The sequence below is a fragment of the Staurois parvus genome, unplaced genomic scaffold (assembly GCF_062004578.1).
Source record: "Staurois parvus isolate SC_StPar_1 unplaced genomic scaffold, SC_StPar_1.0 ptg000254l, whole genome shotgun sequence".
Classification (NCBI taxonomy): Eukaryota; Metazoa; Chordata; class Amphibia; order Anura; family Ranidae; genus Staurois; species Staurois parvus.
Window position 1 is genome coordinate 1090688 of NW_028318050.1, and position 19427 is coordinate 1110114.

The 19427-nt window shown below is 46.2% G+C and overlaps 1 protein-coding gene and 1 pseudogene across 1 annotated transcript in view; both read right to left on the bottom strand.

The window, feature by feature from the left end:
* The window catches only part of LOC149459567 (uncharacterized), a 172752-nt gene that overhangs the window by 82363 nt on the left and 70962 nt on the right, over positions 1–19427 (bottom strand). The window contains exon 6 of the mRNA XM_089680930.1: positions 4641–4799. Within this exon, the coding sequence (XP_089537056.1) occupies positions 4641–4799 (159 nt within the window). The remainder of the gene's footprint in view (positions 1–4640; positions 4800–19427) is intronic.
* On the bottom strand, positions 5191–13651 carry LOC149459568 (uncharacterized; annotated as a pseudogene).

Below are 19427 nucleotides of genomic sequence, written 5' to 3' on the forward strand. Positions count from 1 at the left end.
TTTTTGAAATGCTCAGTCCAGCCCATCTGGCAACAATAACCATGCCACGTTCAAAGTCACTCAAATCTAATTTCTTCTCCATTCTGATGCTCAATTTTAACTTAAGCAAGTCGTCTTTATCACGTCTAGATGCCTACAGTAAATGCATTGAATTGCTGCCATGTGATTGGCTGATTAGCAATGTGTAGCAATTGAACAGGTGGACCTAATAAAGTGGCCGGGGAGTGTATTTCTATGTTGAATAGAGAGAACCTATGATCAAAGAGAAGGAGGGCTCCCTTTATCAGAAGGAATTTCGGTCACATAACAAGGGAAAATGGGGACCTCACATAAAGGTAGATGAGTGTTACAGGCTATATACGTTGTATGATTCCTACCCCATTCATACACACATATGACTTTCCTCAATAACATTCTCAAGCAGTATCTATAGTAACATATCTTCCTTGCTATTTCTTGTGGGATCAAACTTTTGAAAGCTTCATAAATAAAATAGGAAGCTAGCTGTACTATGGAAATGGACATGACATTATATTTGCAATATAAAGGGAGACAGTACAGCTACAATCAAAACAAGAGGATTAGGAGGGCCCTACTCATAAGAGCTTACAATCTAATAGCCTATTTGTTGTATCTCTTAGCCTGATGAATGCATCATCATTATAGTGAGGATATTCTCTTTGTGTAGAAGTAGTGGTCTTTCTGCAGATGTCCGACACATCCTTGCTAAAGATGGCCATAAATGGATTGAAATGACAAATTTTGATCCATGTGTAGCCATTCCTGTTTGGCAGTGTATTCCGATCAGTCTCCTGAATGTAGATATGTAATGTATTAAAGTCCTGGTTATGCCTAATAATAGCCCATTTGAGGACTTATGCCGGGTCCAGGGCCCTGCTACTTGTTAAGGGAATTTTGTTTTTAGACTGCTTGATATATAGATTGATAAAAACAATATGACTTTATTATGATTTATTGAGACATATAGATGTTCGGGTTTAAAGAACAATTTAAATGTTTTTCTCTGTTCTCATTATGGACTTGAGGTTCAATCCTTGGCTGATATATGAATAAAGTAATGCATTAGTCTTTGCATGTGAACACCTTTGAGGATGTTTGGATATACAATTGTAGCATTTTCAGCTGTCAAGGGTTCTAATCCCTCTCTGCTCTATACAAAATAAAAATGTTTTACTTTCAGTTTAAATTGAGGAACATAAATGTGCAAATAAGTGTCATGGCGCTCCTGCAGTATGGAGGACTCCATGTAATAAACCATCACAGAGCACCATGTTTGAGTCTCTTGTGTCCTTCCCCGGGTGTTGGCATTTGAAGGGCACACTAGGTCTGAGATGTCCTGCTCACCACTTGTTCCCTGACCAGCTCACAGAACATTTCATACATCCCATGGTTATTGTAAAGTAAAAGCTCAGGAACACAGAGGACTCCCTATAGCATGCCAGATCCACAACTGCCGCTATCACTGTCCATACTGTAAGAGTGGCAGTTGCTGTCAACAGCTCATGTCCACAGGTGAGGTGATCCATCCTACACTGCCTGTATAGTCCCAGCAGGGATCCACGTCACTTATCCCTGGTATTGGAAGCAGTGGCTGAGAGAAAGTGGATGGAATGAAGGAAGAATGTAAGTTGTAGGTGCAAAAAAATGGCCAAGATTTTATAGAACTTTTATTATTAACCACTTGCCCTCCAGAGGGTTTACCCCCTTACTGACCAGGCCATTTTTTGTGATACAACACTGCGTTACTTTGACAATTGCGCAGTCATGCAAGCTGCACTCAAATTAAAATGGTGTCCCTTTTTTTCCCCATGAATAGAGCTTTATTTCGATGGTATTTGATTATTTGATCGCCTGTGTGGTTTTTTTTTGTGCTATTAACAAAAAAAAAAAAAAAAATTTTACTATTAAACATGTCCAGTAAAAAAAAAAAAAAGTAAAAAAAATCAAAAATTTCATCCTAAATGTAGGCCAAAATGTATTCTGCTCCATGTCTTTACTAAGAAAAATACCAGTATGTGTACAATAATTTTTTTTTTTTTAAGTCCGCAAACGTGCGAAAAACGAAAAGCCCGTAAGTGTTCACAAAAAATGTGCAAGTGCAAAACACCACACGAAAAAGTGCACTTAGGGGTGTGCTTGTCCTTCCCCCGGAAGGGATGGACCACTACCCTGATCCCCCGGGGCACGAAGCTCCCGACAGGGACAAGGTTCCCATTTGGTCCTCCTGGCCAAAAGGCCTGGCGGACCACCGTTCCTTGTGTCCAGCCAAAGCCAGACACCCAGTACTTGGTCAGGGGGCTCTCCCGAAGAGAAAACTCCCCAGGGACAGGGGAGGAAGGAACCAAAAGGCCACACATCCTCCCCCTAGACTTCAGGGCAGGCCTGAGGACCCACACCCTTCATCCTGTGGAAAAACACACACATAAGTAAGAAAAAAGTGACAAAACGTGGGAGGTGCAATAAATTAAATAAAAAATAAAAAAGTGGTCGTGCCAAAGTGTGCACTGACCAGGCCCTGAGGCCTGTAACAAAAATTACCCAGAACTTAGCCAAAAGGCCCGGTCGTAGAGGCGCAGTGCAAAAAGTGTTTAAACTCAGTGACCATGTGCCTTTTCGCAACGTGGGGTCCCACACCCAAGTGCTACTCAGAGCACCCCTGAGGCGACTACTCAGGGGGCACTGTGTTTGTGGACTTTCTGCCCTCCCGGCCCCTGGCCAGACCATGTGTACAATAATTTTTTTTTTTTTTTTAAGTCCGCAAACGTGCAACTATAACGAAAAAACCCGTAAGTGTTCACAAAAAATGTGCAAGTGCAAAACACCACACAAAAAAGTGCACTTAGGGGTGTGCTGTGTCCTACCCCTAAAGGGGCTGATCCCATGGGGCACGAAGCTCCTGACGGGGACAAGGTTCCCAATTGGTCCTCCTGGCCAAAAGGCCTGGTGGACCACCGTTCCTTGTGTCCAGCCGAAGCCAGACACCCAGTACTTGGTCAGGGGGCTCTCCCAAAGAAGGGCCCCCTAGGGATCAGGGGAGGAAGGAACCAAAAGGCCACACATCCTCCCCCTAGACTTCAGGGTAGGCCCATGTGTAGACCATGTGTACAATAATTTTTTTTTTTGATTGAAAAGATACTTTTATTGCAGAAGCATCAAAAACAACATGATACTTGTAATCGGGGTACATCTCACCCTGTACTGCGACGCAGCGCACCACATTGCAATACAGTTCCAAGCATACGATAAATACATTCAGAAATAAATACATTCGCTCAGCGGTATGATGCCTGACGTGATGTGCAGAGGATGAATCCCCGGACCAACACGTCATGCATGACGCCGCTTACCCCAAAAACCATAGCATCCTAATACACGATACATTTCCTAGTGTCACGATGTCATGCAGAAAAACGATAAACGAAAGTCACAATCTGCAATAAGCATTGGGTGTGTGGGGGGGAGGGGAAGAAAGGGGGAATCAGGCCCGAAGCTTTATTGAAGGGACAAAGACACGCAAGGGGGAGTAGGGGGAAGGGGAGATCTTCAGACGTCCTCCACCATGTGTACAATAATTGGTTTACATGAAAGTTAGAACATCTACAAATGGCGATATATATACTGGGGTTTTTTTTTTTATACTAGTAATGGCGGCGATCAGCGACTTATAGTGGGACTATGGAGCTGCAGCGGGCATTCTGACACTGGGGGGGGGAACTGACTGGGTGTCACTGACATCCCCAGTGACACTAATACAGTGATCAATGCTAATAAAAATGACTGACAGTGGACAGGAAGATGTTAACATCTGGGGCGATCAAAGGGTTAATTGTGTGCTGTTTTACTATTGCGTATGTGTGTGTGCAGGAGCTGACAGGGGAGAGATCTGTATTGTTTACATACAGACCTCTCCCCATCAGTGATATTCAGAGATTGCCAGGTGCCGGCAGAGAATCACCTGCTAGGACCTGGTGATTGTCAGCTGAAGTCGCCAATGGTGGCACGGGTAGGGTGCGTGGAAATGCAAATTCACAGATATATACGAGATTATATAAAATTTTCTGCACTTATACTTTTGATAGTCTGCATCTAGGGCCCTTTCACACGGACAATCCAATCAAGTCTGCCTGCTTGTTTTTCAGGCAGACCCGTTAGGAACCTCTATTCTTCTCTAAGGTGCGGTGGGTGTAAATGGACATGTGTCTGTTTACACCCGAAAATATCCAATCCAATCCTCCAAAGACGGATGGGGATGTGTTCCCTTTCCTTCCATTGGATTGGATGTCAGTCAGAAAGGAAATGGCCAGGCGGTCCATTTCTAACCAACTGCCCATACATAGAGGACAGCGAGCTGTGTCTGTGTCCGCTCTGCAGAAGACACGGACCTGTCATCCGCTTGCTCAGTGGGAATCAGCGGAGAGATCTCCCGCCAAGCAAGCGGATCCGCTATCAGGTCCTCCCCATGTGAAAGGGGCCTTAAGGATACTGGAATTTTTATTTTTAATAAGAAACCAAATAAATATCAATCCAAAGAGTGAAAAATAACTAAAATCAGAATGTATAAGTTTAAAATGCTGAAATGTTACCTTCTGCAGCAGCTTGTGGTAGACGTTTATTCTTACCTTTTATGGAGATTAACCATGTCAGTTTTTCCTGCTGAGTAAATAAAAAGAGATTGCGGTACATTTCTCCTATGCTGGGATGACGTTCCAATATCCGGATCTTCTCCTGATCACTGCTGTCCTCCACATCATCCATTACTATGATCACATTATCCTTCCCTGTAGACACACAAAGTATTCATAATAAGAATTACATTCTCCCTCCTGCATGTACAGATCATCATCATCATCATCACCACCATCATCATCATCACCATCATCATCACCACCACCATCATTTATTAGTCACATTTTTCTTGAAGATACAATTGTTATTTGTTTCCTCCCATTTCTGGTGATGTTAATGGGGCATCTATGGTAGCAGAGCACTTTCCCCACAGGAGCCGCTTAGTAGATTGCATGGAGTTCTCTCCCCAGTAGTTGCCTCCCAGCCAGGCACACGGTCACAGTCACTCTTTGGCTCAATGAACAGTCCAGGGGTGTTCTTTTTGGTGTTTTTACTTTAGGGTAACTTGGATAGAGTTAGAGAATTGAGTGGGATACTCCAAAACTATGAGCCTGTAGCAACTTGAGGAGGTTGATCTTCGTCTGGTGAAATGTCCAAGCAAAGTCCTTTCACTAGGAATCAAATAGATTGAGCTCTTCAGGACACTGAACACTATGTTCCCTTTACACACACAGCTGACTCTAACACGAGGGATGGCAGCAGCCATGGTCTCTAGGTTCTCTCTTTCCAGTCCTTGGAAAATGGGTTGTCTTTTTCCAATATCGTCCAGACACTTCTACCCTGTGATACCAGACTAGATCCCCATGCAAGAGTCCCTCAATCAGCTCTCTGCAGCTTCCAGCAAAACAGGCCTCCAGTTAGCCCACAGAAGGCCTTAGCACCCTGCAGCCACATGGAAGGATGGTCTAAGGGTGCAAGAATCCTCCTTAGGCTGTGATTTCCTTGTAGGGAAAAAGACCTCGCTGCTCTCAGAGTATTTATACAGTATTTATACAGACACCCAGCTACCATCAGAATGACCCTCTCCAGGGATTGGCCATGGCTGTATGACTATATAGCTGCTGATTAGACTCTTCCTGCCCACTAGCTTTCAGAGCTTTCTGGACTATTCAGGTTGAAGCAATCAATCCTGCAACTACTGGAACACAGAACAGACCAAACAATCAACACAGTCACACTGGTTACAGTGAGCAAAACTAAATTTGCCCAACAACAAACCACAGCTCTACTGGATACAGTGTGACAGAACCAAATGTACCTAATCCTAACACCTACCTAGGAGGGTGCTACAGTAACATTCCAAGTGTCTGTAGTCACAATAACGTCATTGGGAGGCACAATGAAGTAGTTTTGGAATTAATTTGCATATTGTACTTTCCTAATTATCCAGTGATGGGGATCTAGTATTTTCCAAATTCTCTTTTTTTTACTGCTATGTGATCTGTAGGGAGCAGTGGACTGCAGTCATCCTTTATATTTTTGTAAGGTTTCTCCAAACACAGATTGTTATTCTTCCTTCTGCCAGAGACTGTTGTCTGTGAATAGAGGGTTATCAGTCGGTGTAATGAATTATTTGACAACCCAACCAATGGCCAGGATTCAGGGTCTGGTAAGGTGTGCTGGGTAGGTGATAAATATTTGACAGACTTCTTGCTGTAACCAGAATCGCTGTTAGTGGATTATGCAGAGTCTGAAATGTATTATTGCGAAATTGCCTGATTGCAGCTCCTGTCTGCTGTCACAGGATGGAGCGTCAATGGATCCTAAGCTATTTATTCTCAAATACAGAACACGGAATGATGGGATATGTAGTCCGAGTCATGAGCTGATAAAGAAACTACAAAGAGGAGGAACCTGGACGAGGGGGGTATAAATAGAAAAGCCCAGGAAAGACTGGGGGCAGTTGGGAGACTGCCGCCAGCCAGTGTAGAAGGGAGTGAGTGTTAGAGAGAGAGAAAGAGGTTAGTAACTGTTATGTCACCCGCGGGTCTGCATGTTCTGGAGAGCCACTTGCTAGCTGAAAATTGCTGTATGGAGATCAAGTGAGCGACTGCTACTGTCAGCTTTCACCCAGGGGCTTGTTTTCCTTGCCACAGGGGAGCCAGAGTGCACCCCCCAGACCAGCTGATTAATAATACTGCTGCACAAGACTGTTCCAGAGATGTGGAAAGACAGCCATTGTACCACCAGGTTCACCATTCATTGGATCCACAGAAGAGGCTTCCAGGAATCAACACCACTCCAAAGGAGAGCCTCCAATGGTAAAACCTGCTGCATCAAAATAGACTCATATCCCTGCTTGGCCAAAAACCTTACTACACAGCCTTGCAGACCAAGTTCACCTTATATTTCCCTAAATTCCAGCTCCCCTATGTACTGATATACCATTATTGTGCCTCTGTTACAGAAAAGAAAAGCTTTCTCTGTCTTTTGGGACAGTCCCTGCCTCAGCCTCCAGTATTACTTCCTGCCCTGACCTGAATCTGGTATTTAGGATATGAAAACCAGTAGAAGGAAGTAGTTCACCAGCTGACCTCATAGACTCACACCCAGCATCTGTCCCCCTCCCAGGAGATTGCTTTCATCCACCTCTGTGCTTACACACAATCAATATCAGTTTATACTCACCGGCCACTTTAGCAGGTACACCTTGCTAGTATCGGGTTGGACCCCATTTTGTCTTCAGAACTACCTTCATTCTTTGTGTCAGATTCAACAAGGTGTTGGAAACATTCCTCAGAGATGTTGATCCATATTGACATTATTATTATTATTATACAGGATTTATATCGTACCAACAGTTTGCGCAGCTAGAACAGATCCTCACATGCAAATCCCCCCTCCCCCAACATAAATATTCTTCCCCTTTTCACACCTTCCCCAAATTCCCAGTCACAGCACAATTCCCTCTTCCTCCCTATTCTAAAACTTATCCCCACACCCCTCAGTTCCCCCTCACAGCACAAATCCTCCTTCTCCCCAGTACCCTTCTCAGAATAAATCCCCCTACACCCCCCTCCCCAAATCCTCCCTCAAAGCACAACCCCCCATTCGAGTATGTGGCGGGAGTCACTTTGGGTGGGGGACCCATGGAACACAGCTCACTTTGGAGAAGTGGGGAGACCCCTGTCTCAGCTCCCCATATCCCTCTTATGTGTAAGTAACCCTGTGCCTGTTAGGGGTGCAGGGTGATCTGTCCTAATATTATGTAGACATGTATAGTTGGGGTGGGGGGTTGTCATTGTTTAATGCCATGTGGTTGTATTCCATTGTTCTATTGTGTGTCTTGCTTGGGAGCAAACTATTATGGGATGTATGTGTTTGTGTATTGGCTTGGTAGGGGGTGTCTGCTTATGGGTTTCTTGTTGCTAGATTTGGTTTGCCCTGCCCTGTGTCCTCATGCAGGGAGGGGAGAATTGTTCCCTTGAATGTATATATCTTGTGTCTGTGTTGAAATAAAGCAGTCTATTTCCTGGTTTCATTCAAGAGTGGTGTCCATGGATCTGTGTTCGGACAGGGAAGTGGGAGTCTAACGGAAATACCCTAGTGCAGTCGGGGTCCGGTTCCGTTACATTGGTGGCAAGTGGTGGGATTGTGCTTCCAAGCTGTGAACACGTCCAAACCACCACTGGGATTCAAGATCAGGAAAGGAGACATCAGTCACCCCAGTGAAGATATGGACCTGGCATCCGAGTTCCCAGGGCTGCTGTGGATCATTCTTTGTCACAGGACTTTGTCTGTGGATGAGTACCTGGAGCTCAGGCAGCGGATTCAGGTGCTGCTGTGGAGTGGAGCCCTCCAGGTTGTTGGTATGGACAAGGGAAAGTGCTATCCAACCCCAGGAGAATGAGCCAGGGACCATCAGAAGTTATGGATGCCATTCCTGGGACAGCGACCCCAGGAGCAATGGGTGACTGAGTTGGACAGGCTGGTCCAGCAGGAGATAGAGCTGGACAACCGATATCAGGCTCTGCAATGGTACGCAGAGCAGAAATATTTTGGGGGTGACAACAGAATGCTTTCCAGAGGGATATGACTTTGGTGGCCCTGGATTGCTGTGGGAGTGTCACAATATGCGATCAGGTTCAGAGACCAGTTGCTACAGCAGTGTAAGGCTTACCTGAAACCAGCAGGATAGGTACACCAGCGGGTCCCCCTGGGAATGACGCAAGCTCACCTGAGGTGCGGGGTCTAAGTATTAACCGGTATTCACCAGAGCTCCTAATGGTGGAGATGGACTTGGCTGCGTGTTAATAACAGGTCGCAGATCTCAGGATCACCCCACCAGGGAATGAGCAGACTGGGAACCAATAGCGGATCAACAGGTTAGGGATCAGACAGAAGCGGAGTCAGTCACAAGCCAAGGGTCGGTCACAAATGGTAGCAAATCAATCGTAGTAGGTTAGGATGAGACTAAATCATGGTCAGGAACAAGCCAAAGGTCGGTAACAGAGGTGTAGACGGCAGCAGGAACAGTAGTGGGATATTGGCTGGAAAGGCACAATAATCTGGCAAGGAGGAAGTGTATGGACATGGCTTTTATAGGAAGTTCATGGGAGGAGCAAGGAGTTCAGGGTTCAAGACAAACAGGGCCAAGGCAGGATCATCCAAAGAATTGTCAATGGAGCTGTCCAGCATTCCAGGTGGTTCAGTGAGAAGAAACATTGCCTCTCACTGCTCCCCGGTTCAATCCCAGGGTCCGACAGTACTCCCCTCCTCACAGGACGTCCTCTGGACGTCTTAGGACCAGGCTTGTGGGGAAACCTCTGGTGGAATTCTCTTGTTAATCTAGGAGCATGAACATTTTCATCAGGCTCCCAAGAATTTTCCTCTTGCCCATATCCTTCCCATTGGACAAGATATTGCAATTTTCGTCTAAATATCCTAGAGTCAAGGATCTTCACCACATATTCTTCTTCGCCCTGTACCTCAACAGGTGGAGGAGGTGGAAGAATTCGTCCAGAGAAAGGATTTTCCTGAAATGGTTTGAAAAGTGATACATGAAACACAGGGTGAATCTTCATACTGTCAGGAAGTTTTAAGCGAAAGGTGACTGGGTTGATCTGAGCAGAAATCTAGAAGGGTCCCACAAACTTTTGGCCCAACTTTGCAGCTGGAACATGAAGCTTCAGATTTTTGGTAGATAGCCAAACCTTGTTGCCCACATGAAAGATAGGAAGTGATCTGCGATGACTGTCGGCAGCCCTTTTATGACTTTCCTGAGCCTTCCCCAAGGTCTCGATCAACTTCGCCTGAATCTCCTGCAATGTAGTTAATCTGTTGGCAACAGCAGGAATTTGAGTTGTGATAGGGAGATCCGGAATAAAAACTGGATGATACCCCATATTGAGGAAAAAGGGGCTTTGGGAAGTGGAGCTATGTTTAGCATTGTTATAGGCAAACTCTGCCGTAGGTAGATAGTCCACCCAGTCATCCTGAAGATAACTGACGAAGCACCGAAGGTACTGTTCCAAAGTTTGATTGGTCCTCTCAGTCTGACCATTAGACTGTGGATGAAAAGCAGAGGATAGGTTAACGGTTACCCCTAAAGCGGAACAAAAGCTTTTCCAGAATTTTGAAGTAAACTGTACTCCTCTATCAGATACCACATCATCAGGGATTCCATGTATTTTAAAACATCTCGAACCATCAGCTCCGCAGTTTGTTCAGCAGACGGTACCCCTTTAACCAGTATGAAATGAGCCATTTTAGAAAGGCGGTCGACAACTACCAAGATCGTAGTCATTTCTCTTGAAGGAGGTAATTCGACTATAAAGTCCATAGAAATTGACCCCCAAGGCCTTGATGGAACAGGAAGTGGTTGGAGCAACCCCAAAGGAGAAGCTCGGGGTGTCTTATGACGTGCGCACGTCAAACAAGAGGCCACGTAGCGTTTGATATCTTTCTTATAACTAGGCCACCAGAAGGAACGTGCCAGAAGATCCTCTGTTTTTGACATCCCAAAGTGTCCTGCCAGTTTGCAGTCATGCACTAATTTGAGGACTTCCACCCGGGCCGACTCAGGTACATAGAGACAATGCTCTAGAATCCAAAACCCATTCTTGTACTCAAGGTTAATGTCTCTAGGAGGATGACTGAGAAGTGGGTCATTCTCATACCCCTCTTTGAGAAGACTCAAGAATGTCTTTGCACTTGTGGCCCCTAGAAAGTTCTTTTGAGTTAGGATCGAACATTCAAAATTACCCTCCTGGGGAGGCTCAGACAGCATCCTTGATAAGGCATCGGCTTTACCATTCCTCGATCCAGGTCGATATGAAATGATAAAATTGAATCTAGAAAAGAATAAACGACCAACGTGCTAGTCTTGAAGACACTCTCTTGGCTGAGCGAACAAATTCCAGATTCTTATGGTCAGTGAGAACAGTTACAGGGTGATTAGCCCCTTCTAGCAGATGCCTCCATTCAGAAAAGGCTTCCTTAATTGCCAGTAGCTCTTTATTCCCAATGTCGTAATTTCTTTCGGCTGGAGACATCAAACGGGAAAAATAGGCACAAGGGTGAAGCTGCATCTTTTCATCACTTCGCTGAGACAGGATCGCTCCCACGGCAGAATTGGAAGCATCTACTTCCACTATAAAGGGTAGTTCAGGATCGGGATGTACCAAGATTGGTGCAGAAGTGAAAAGAGTTTTCAGCTTTTCAAACGTAGCTTGTGCCTCAGAGGTCCACACAAAGGGTATCCCTTTCTTTGTAAGTTGTGTGATTGGAGCTATCACTCTAGAGAAGTTTCTTATAAATTTTCTGTAGAAGTTGGCAAACCCAACAAAACATTGAATTTCCTTAACATTTCCAGGTGCTGACCAATCTACCGCTGCTTTGACCTTCTCGGGGTCCATGCTCACTCCCTTCGGAGAAATGATATAGCCTAAGAACTGGATCTGGGTTTGTTCAAACTCACATTTCTCCAATTTATTGTAAAGTCTATTTTTCCTTAATCTTTCAAAAACTGTGCAAACATGTTTGCGGTGCTCCTCACAATTATCAGAAAAGATAAGGATATCATCCAGATAGGCAATTACAAATTGGTCCAACAGATCACGAAAGAAATTGTTGATAAAATGTTGAAATGTTGCAGGGGCGTTGCAGAGTCCAAACGGTATCACCAAGGATTCAAAATGCCAATACCTGGTTCTGAAGGCAGTCTTCCATTCGTCTCCTTGACGAATGCGGACAAGGTTATATGCCCCTCGTAGATCAAGCTTGGTAAAGATCTTAGCAGAACAAAGTCTTTCCAACATTTCCGAGATTAAGGGTAATGGATAGCGGTTTTTACAGTGATTTTATTCATGTCTCGGTAGTCAATGCATGGACGCAAGGTGGAGTCTCTTTTTAACAAAGCCTTTTCCCAAATTATCATCGATCCACTCCCTGAGCACTTTTAGTTCAGGTTCTGACAGATTGAACAGGCGCCCAAAAGGTATTTCTGCCCCTTGGAGCAGCTCAATGGGGCAATCATATGGGCGAAGAGGGGGCAATTTAGCTGCATTTTTCTTGTAACAGACATCCCGGAACTCATGGTAATGTGGGGGCAAATTGTCATATGACTGGATAGCCACTATATCACTTAGCGCTTCCTTGGTTGGTGACGGACTTGGTTGGCAAGGTTTTTTGCAATATTTTTTACAGTGGGAGGACATAAAATCTATAGTTCGTGCTACCCAGTTGATGGCAGGATTGTGAGTGGAGAACCAAGGAATGCCAAGGATGATGGGAAACTTGGGTGACGTAATCAGCTGAAAGCTGATGGTCGCACAATGGTCAGCCTCAAACAACAGTACCAGGGGAATCGTTTTATGGGTAACAGGTCCTGAAGATAGGGGTGACCCATCAACTGTCTCCATATCAATAGGGGTAAATGTATCTCTTGCTTGAATATTATTGCTGTTGGCAAACTCTATATCCATAAAGTTCCCCCCCGCCCCGGAGTCCAGCATAGCTGAGCAGGAGATTTCACGGCCCTCAGATACAAGTTTAATGGGGATAACAAAGTGAGAAAGTAGGGAGTTCACTTTATTCTCTTCAGGAATCAGTGGGCAGACAGACTGGCTTATGGAGTTTATGTGTTCAGGCTCAATCACATCAGTCACAGCAATAGTTCTTTTAACCTTGTGCGGACAATTGCATAATGACCAGAATCCCCACAATAAAGACATAAGTTCTCTGAACGTCTTCTCTCTTTCTCCTGGATAGAAATGGATCTGTTGATCGCATCAACCTGCATAGGCTCAGGAGTGTTAGGACCCAGAGAGACTCTTGAATCCTGCTGAACAAATGGACTAGCAGAGATATGCATGCCCCTATTACCTCCAAACATTCCCAACCTCTCCTTCCTCCTTTCTGTAAGTCTTTGATCGATTCGGATACACAATTGGATGAATTCCTCAAGATCATTAGGAATATCTACTCTGGCAAGCTCTTCCTTTACCTGTTCAGAAAGCCCTTGGCGGAACTGGCTCTTTTGTGCTGCAGGGTTCCAAGTGTTATCTGCCATCCAACTTCTGAATTCGGCTGTATATTCAGTGACCGAGCGTCTACCCTGCCGCAGACTATGCAATTTTGCTTCGGCAGTAGCACAACGGTTGGGATCATCAAAAACCTGATTCATCACGGTCAAAAACGTGTCAAAATCATTCAACATGCCATGGTTTTGCTCTATATAAGGGGAGGCCCAAGCCAGAGCTTCCTCAGTCAGAAGCCCAATAGTAAACATTACCTTCTTTTTCTCTGAAGTAAATGCAGCAGGGTACATTTGGAAATATATGCAACATTGATTAAGGAAACCCCTGTAGTGGCGGCGGTCTCCATTGAACTTAGATGGCTGGGGCATATGTGAGCTAGGATCATCTCGGTTCAGCAGTTGTCTCTGTAGAGACGGAATCTCTCCCTGTTGCCTTTCTACTATACCTTGCAGTTCAGAAAATTTCTCTTGGTAGGTAACACCAAACTCTTGCAGCTCTGAAATTTTCTGCCTGACAGGAGTCATGGCAGCAGTGTAAGGCTTACCTGAAACCAGCAGGATAGGTACACCAGCGGGTCCCCCAGGGAATGACGCAGGCTCACCTGAGGTGCGGGGTCTAAGTATTAACCAGTATTCACAAGAGCTCCTAATGGTGGAGATGGACTGGGTTGCGTGTTAATAACAGGTTGCAGATCTCAGGATCACCCCACCAGGGAACGAGCAGACTGTGTCAGGGCTCCGGGTATGACCAGAGGTGTGTGGACTGACACAGGGAAACGCAGGCTTCAGATATGGTATAAACAATATGATTTATTAAGACTAACAATACAAAACGCAGTGCAAAACTAAACATAAACACAGTGCAAACAAACCAAACCAAACCACCCACCGATAACAATACATACAATACAAAGAGTAGTCAGGCAGGCCGGGTCAGTAGCAAACGGGCAAACGGAGCACCAGGAACAGGCGGGAGAGTGGTCGGGGTCACAAGCTGGGTTCAGTAAGTCACGGGCAGCGCGGTGCAGAGGGTCAGGCAGAGAATGGTCAGGGTCACAAGCCAGGGATCAAACAGGAGAAGTCAGCAGAGGTCAGGATCAGGCAGGGTCGGCAACAAGTCAGGCAGAAACAGGAACACAGGATACAAGACAAAGGGGCCCATGGAAAAACACACACCAAGGCCCTGACTGTGAGTCTGGCCATTCCTTAAATACAACCCCTGCAATCAGCTTCAGGTGTTTGGCTGACTGCAGGGGTGAGTCACTGATTGCTAAGAGCACCCGCTGGCCAGCCCTGGTACTGCAGCCCACAAGGCAGGTGAGTCCCACCATTATTGGCAAGTCCATTCCTGACAGACTGGGAACCAATAGGGGATCAACAGGTTAGGGATCAGAAAGAAGCAGAGTCAGTCACAAGCCAAGAGTCGGTCACAAATGGTATCAGATCAATCGTACTAGGTTAGGATGAGACTAAATCGTGTTCAGGAACAAGCCAAAGGTCGGTAGCGGAGGTGTAGACGGCAGCAGGAACAGTAGTGGGATATTGGCTGGAAAGGCACAATAATCTGGCAAGGAGGAAGTGTATGGACATGGCTTTTATAGGAAGTTCATGGGAGGAGCAAGGAGTTCAGGGTTCAAGACAAACAGGGCCAAGGTAGGATCATCCAAAGAATTGTCAAGGGAGCTGTCCAGCATTCCAGGTGGTTCAGTGAGAAGAAGCATTGCCTTTCACTGCAGAAGATCCAGGTTCAATCCCAGGCTCTGACAGGGAGAGCCTTACAGATCTTTTTGTGTTTGGTGATGAAGGAGAACCTTCTCTTGAGGACCTGTGAGAAGACAGAGAGGCTATGTTCAGTCTCACAGGGGTCTCAGAGCTTGAACCAGATCTGGAATACCTGCTGAAGAAAGAAAAGCATCTGGAAAGGGCATATAGGCAACTGCTGAAACATGTTCGGCAGCATGCCAAAGAATCGGTAATGGAAATTCCAGAGACTGGGGATTTGATAGACTTCTCTGTTGAGGAAAAACAACCTGGTGAGCCTCCAGCAGAAGAGCTGGCAACAGGGCCAAACATTACTGAACTCTGACCAGCACTGGTAACATCTTCTGGGTTCCACGGACAGGAGATGGTGAACCCCTGTCCCCAGACACTAGTTTCAGAGACTGGGGATTTGACTGAATTTTCTGATGAGGAGGAACCAGCCGGCGAGCCTCCAGCAGAAGAGCTGGCAACAGGGCCAAACATTGCTGAGCTCTACCCAGTACCAACAACAGCTTCAGTCCCCCTGAGAGAAGAGGTGGATGGCCTTTCTCCTACACCAGTGACAGGGACAAGGGATTTCCTGCCAGCAGCATCTTTGGAGGTAGAAGAAACTTCTCCAGCTGAAGCACTGACAACCCGACAGAGGGTCCAGGACCTCTGCCCCCTCACCAGTAGTTTCAGAGGCTCAGGGGGAGAAGGGAGAGGAGGTTGTTGTCCTCCCTCTCCCACAGTCAGCCAGAGCAGAGGAAACTGTCTTCCCTCCCAAGCCAGGATTTGTGGACCAGAGGGACAGTCACAGAGGAATGCCATCCCTGCAGCAAATCCACAGTCTGGCAGTGGAGGAAGCCAGCCTCCCTCCCCTACGGAGGATAGAGGGGTCCCCAGCAGAAGTCATGGCAACAGGACAGAGTGCCCCTGGCCTCTGCCTAGCCACTACAGGGATGCTGGGCTTTCGGCCCAGATCCCCAACAGCATGATGGAGTCGGCCCAGCCACCCTGTTTTCTCACCAGTGACTGAGAGGACTTCAGGGAGAAGGACCAGCCTGTACTTCTCCCCAGCGGCGGGTATGTTCTAGTGAGGCAGAGGTTGGCTGGGTGAGTACTGCTTTGTGTGGGACAATTTGCTTGGGGTACTGTGTGGGTGCTGGCATTGGGGGACTGGAAGTACAGACTATCTTCGGGGTCCACTCGTCTGGGGTTTTCTCCTGCGTTAGTCTCCTGCCGAAAGGGGAGATATGTGATGGGAGTCACTTTGGGTGGGGGGCCCATGGGACACAGCCCCCTTTGAAGGGGTGGGAAGACCCCTGTCTCAGCTCCCCATATCCCTCTTATGTGTAAGTCACCCTGTGTCTCTTAGGGGCACAGGGTGACTAATGGACTCTGAGAATGCGGTTCGAATTACTTCAGATGTGACAGTAATATTTATCAGCTTTATGAAGACTATTCCTGGTTGTTGATTCTGAACTAGACATGTGAATTGAAGGAGCTGATCACGCCGGCCTCTCCTGTACTCCAGTGTAGGAGGGGGGCCATTTGCTCTTTAGTGAGATCCTAATTCATCCAACCATTGTCTAGGTGTGAATTCCCATTCACCTTTTGTTTAGATCACCCAGCTAACCTAATTAACTTACTGTATAGAGTGTTAAGTCTATTTCTGTATATAGCTGCGTTTGCATATGATCATGTGATCAGTCTCAGTGTATTGAATAAAAAGCCTGTTTGAGTTTAAAATAAAGAGTTCCATGTTTATACAGACTGGTGTCGTCTAGTCTTGTTTGGTCAGCGGTGGTGTCCGTGGATCTGCGTTCGGACAGGGAAGCGGAAGTCTAACTTAAATACCCTAGTGCAGTCGGGGTCCGGTTTCGTTGCACAGTACAAATCCTCTCAGACCCAATTCCCCCTCTCCAAATCTCCCCAGTGCAAATGCTCTTTTCCCCAAGCCCCTCTTCCCAGCACAAGCAATCTACCAAATTTCTTCTCCCAGTACAAAATTATCATCCTGCTTCAAGTTCCTCCTCCCAGCATAAATCCTTTCCTCACTTCTAGCTCAAATGATCTCCCCCAAATCCCCCTTTCAAGCACAAATTGTGTTCCATCCCCCAAATCCCCCCTCCCAGCACAACTCCTTATCCCAGCACAAATACCCCACCCTCAAATCCCCTCCCAGCACTCCCCCACTTCCAGAACAAAGACACCTCACCCCTCGATTCCAGTACAAATCCTTCCCCCTCATCCCCAAATTTTCCTCCCAGCAAAAATCCTTTCCCCACTTTCAGCACAGATCCTCTCCTCCAAGTCCTCCATTCCAGCACAACCCCCCCCCCCATCCTTGGTAAAATACCCCCCCTCCTCTCAAGCACAAATCCTCTTTCCCCCAAATCCCCCATGCCAGCACCTGACCTCTTGCCAGTTCTATCACAAATCCTTCCACCCATATTCCCCCTCCCAGTACAAACCCTAAAAACACAAATCCTCTCTCCCTCTAATATAGATCAATACTTCCCAACTGACCCAGTTCTGGTGGGACCTTCCAAGATATGAACAAAATCCCCCAAATCCAGACTAAGGACCCGTTCACACCAGGACAGGGTGCGGGAAACCCGCTTTCCATGCTCATTTACATTCAAAGCTCCTTGCAATTCTGATCTGAAGCGGGCGTCAATGTTAACTCAATGACACCCCAAATGCTGGTCACAAATGTGTTTGACTGTTCCAGATCTCATGGTACAGTAATACCATGTGATCTGATTGCTGTACATTTTTTAAAGTAACGCACAGGCCATTTCCCTGTGATCCAGTCTTGTGTCCTGGAGCCCAACAAGGACCAGGGGGGCTCTGATCTGTCTGAGGAGCTTTAAAGTATATCACAGATCAAAGAAGTATATTTCTTCTATCATAAAAGCTAAAAATATTAGTTGCAGAGAGATGAAAATACTTCCTTCTGATTGGGCACTCTGTGGGCTACATCTGCATGTAAAAACCGTATTTGTGGAATATGTAGAGTGCCAGAAAAATGCAGGAAATGGTTATGTGGCGCTGGACCACGACAGCTGAACAGTGTTTGGTACTGTCGAGATCGGACTGATGCGCTGGTTTCGGAAATTCAATCCCTAACTTGGTGATTCAAACCGTTCCTGGTCCAATTGACTTTGGGCATTTCAGGACCCAAAACATCTTGTGGGCAGGTACAGGAACACCCCCCAGAGTCAGTTGGCCAAGGACTCATGTCAAGCCCTCGTCCATATTCCCATAAATTGAGGACCCTGATGTATGGACATTGTGATTCGTATGGAGCCCGTTGTATTTGACTGACGGATTGCGGACTTTCTCTGACTTGCTCCAGTCGCAGAATAAATCTTGGTAAAAGTTTTATTTCTGTTTTTTATTCCCTTTTATTTTATAGTGAATAGTCAATTGTGTGTCTTCTTGTATTTTTTGTAACTTTTTATACGTTACACATAATATATGCACTGCCCACTTTCGGCATATTAAATCATAAAATTAATACGTGACGTCTGGGCATTTAAGCTCGGGCTCATATCTCCAGAGAGATTAAATTGTATTGTATTTTAGTGTCTTTATATGCTCAGTCAAGCTCATTGCCAATCTGTATGCAATTGCACTGCATGTTGGCAGATTGCGTGCAGATTGTAAGGGTGACATATCTGCCAGACGAAGATCTGTGTGTGTGTGTGTGTGTGTGTGTGTGTGTGGTGTTCCAACAGACCGTTCTGTGGATAAACTGTCGGGTGGTGTTAAGCTACCATTTGTGGTGTGTCTGGTGTGGGGGTGTGTGGACAGTGGAAGAGTGACTGACACTGGGGTTCTGACTTGGAGTGTAGCTGGAGGAATCCTAGAAGGGTGTGTGATTGCTAGGCTGCTCCTCAACCCTAATTAGTGCACCAGATTGTATGTAAGACCATATCTGCCAGTGTGTGTGGTCGGCCAGCTGGATTGGAGTGGAGTCTCCCTCCGGTGGTGGCCAAGAGGTAGTGCGGGCTGTGAAAGTATATCACGGCCAGTCTTATATACGGTTTTATATATTCAAGTTGAGTCCCCCTTATTTCCTCTTACCTCAAGTCACGGCTGCATGTACGTGCCTCGGTCAGCTATTCGCTGTGGGTGTGGTGTGTGAGGTGGACCGTAATAATCACAGACAAGGAGGAGGAGGTGGATTCAACTGCTCTGAGCTGTGTATGTGTGAGAGGCAGCTGGCGGTGAGAGACGCTGGCTGCCATACAAGATATACTTGTGGTGTGTGGGACCCCAGACACTCCGCACAAGCCACAGGGCAGGTGTCACTGGTGCACGCGCTAGAGTGCTCCTACCGGGCAAGTCACTGGAGCCAAGTGCCGGGACTAAGCCTTGATTCGCCAGGACCCCGGGACTTACAGTCAGGTCCATAAATATTGGGACATCGACACAATTCTAACATTTTTGGCTCTATACACCACCACAATGGATTTTAAATGACACAAACAAGATGTGCTTTAACTGCAGACTGTCAGCTTTAATTTGAGGGTATTTACATCCAAATCAG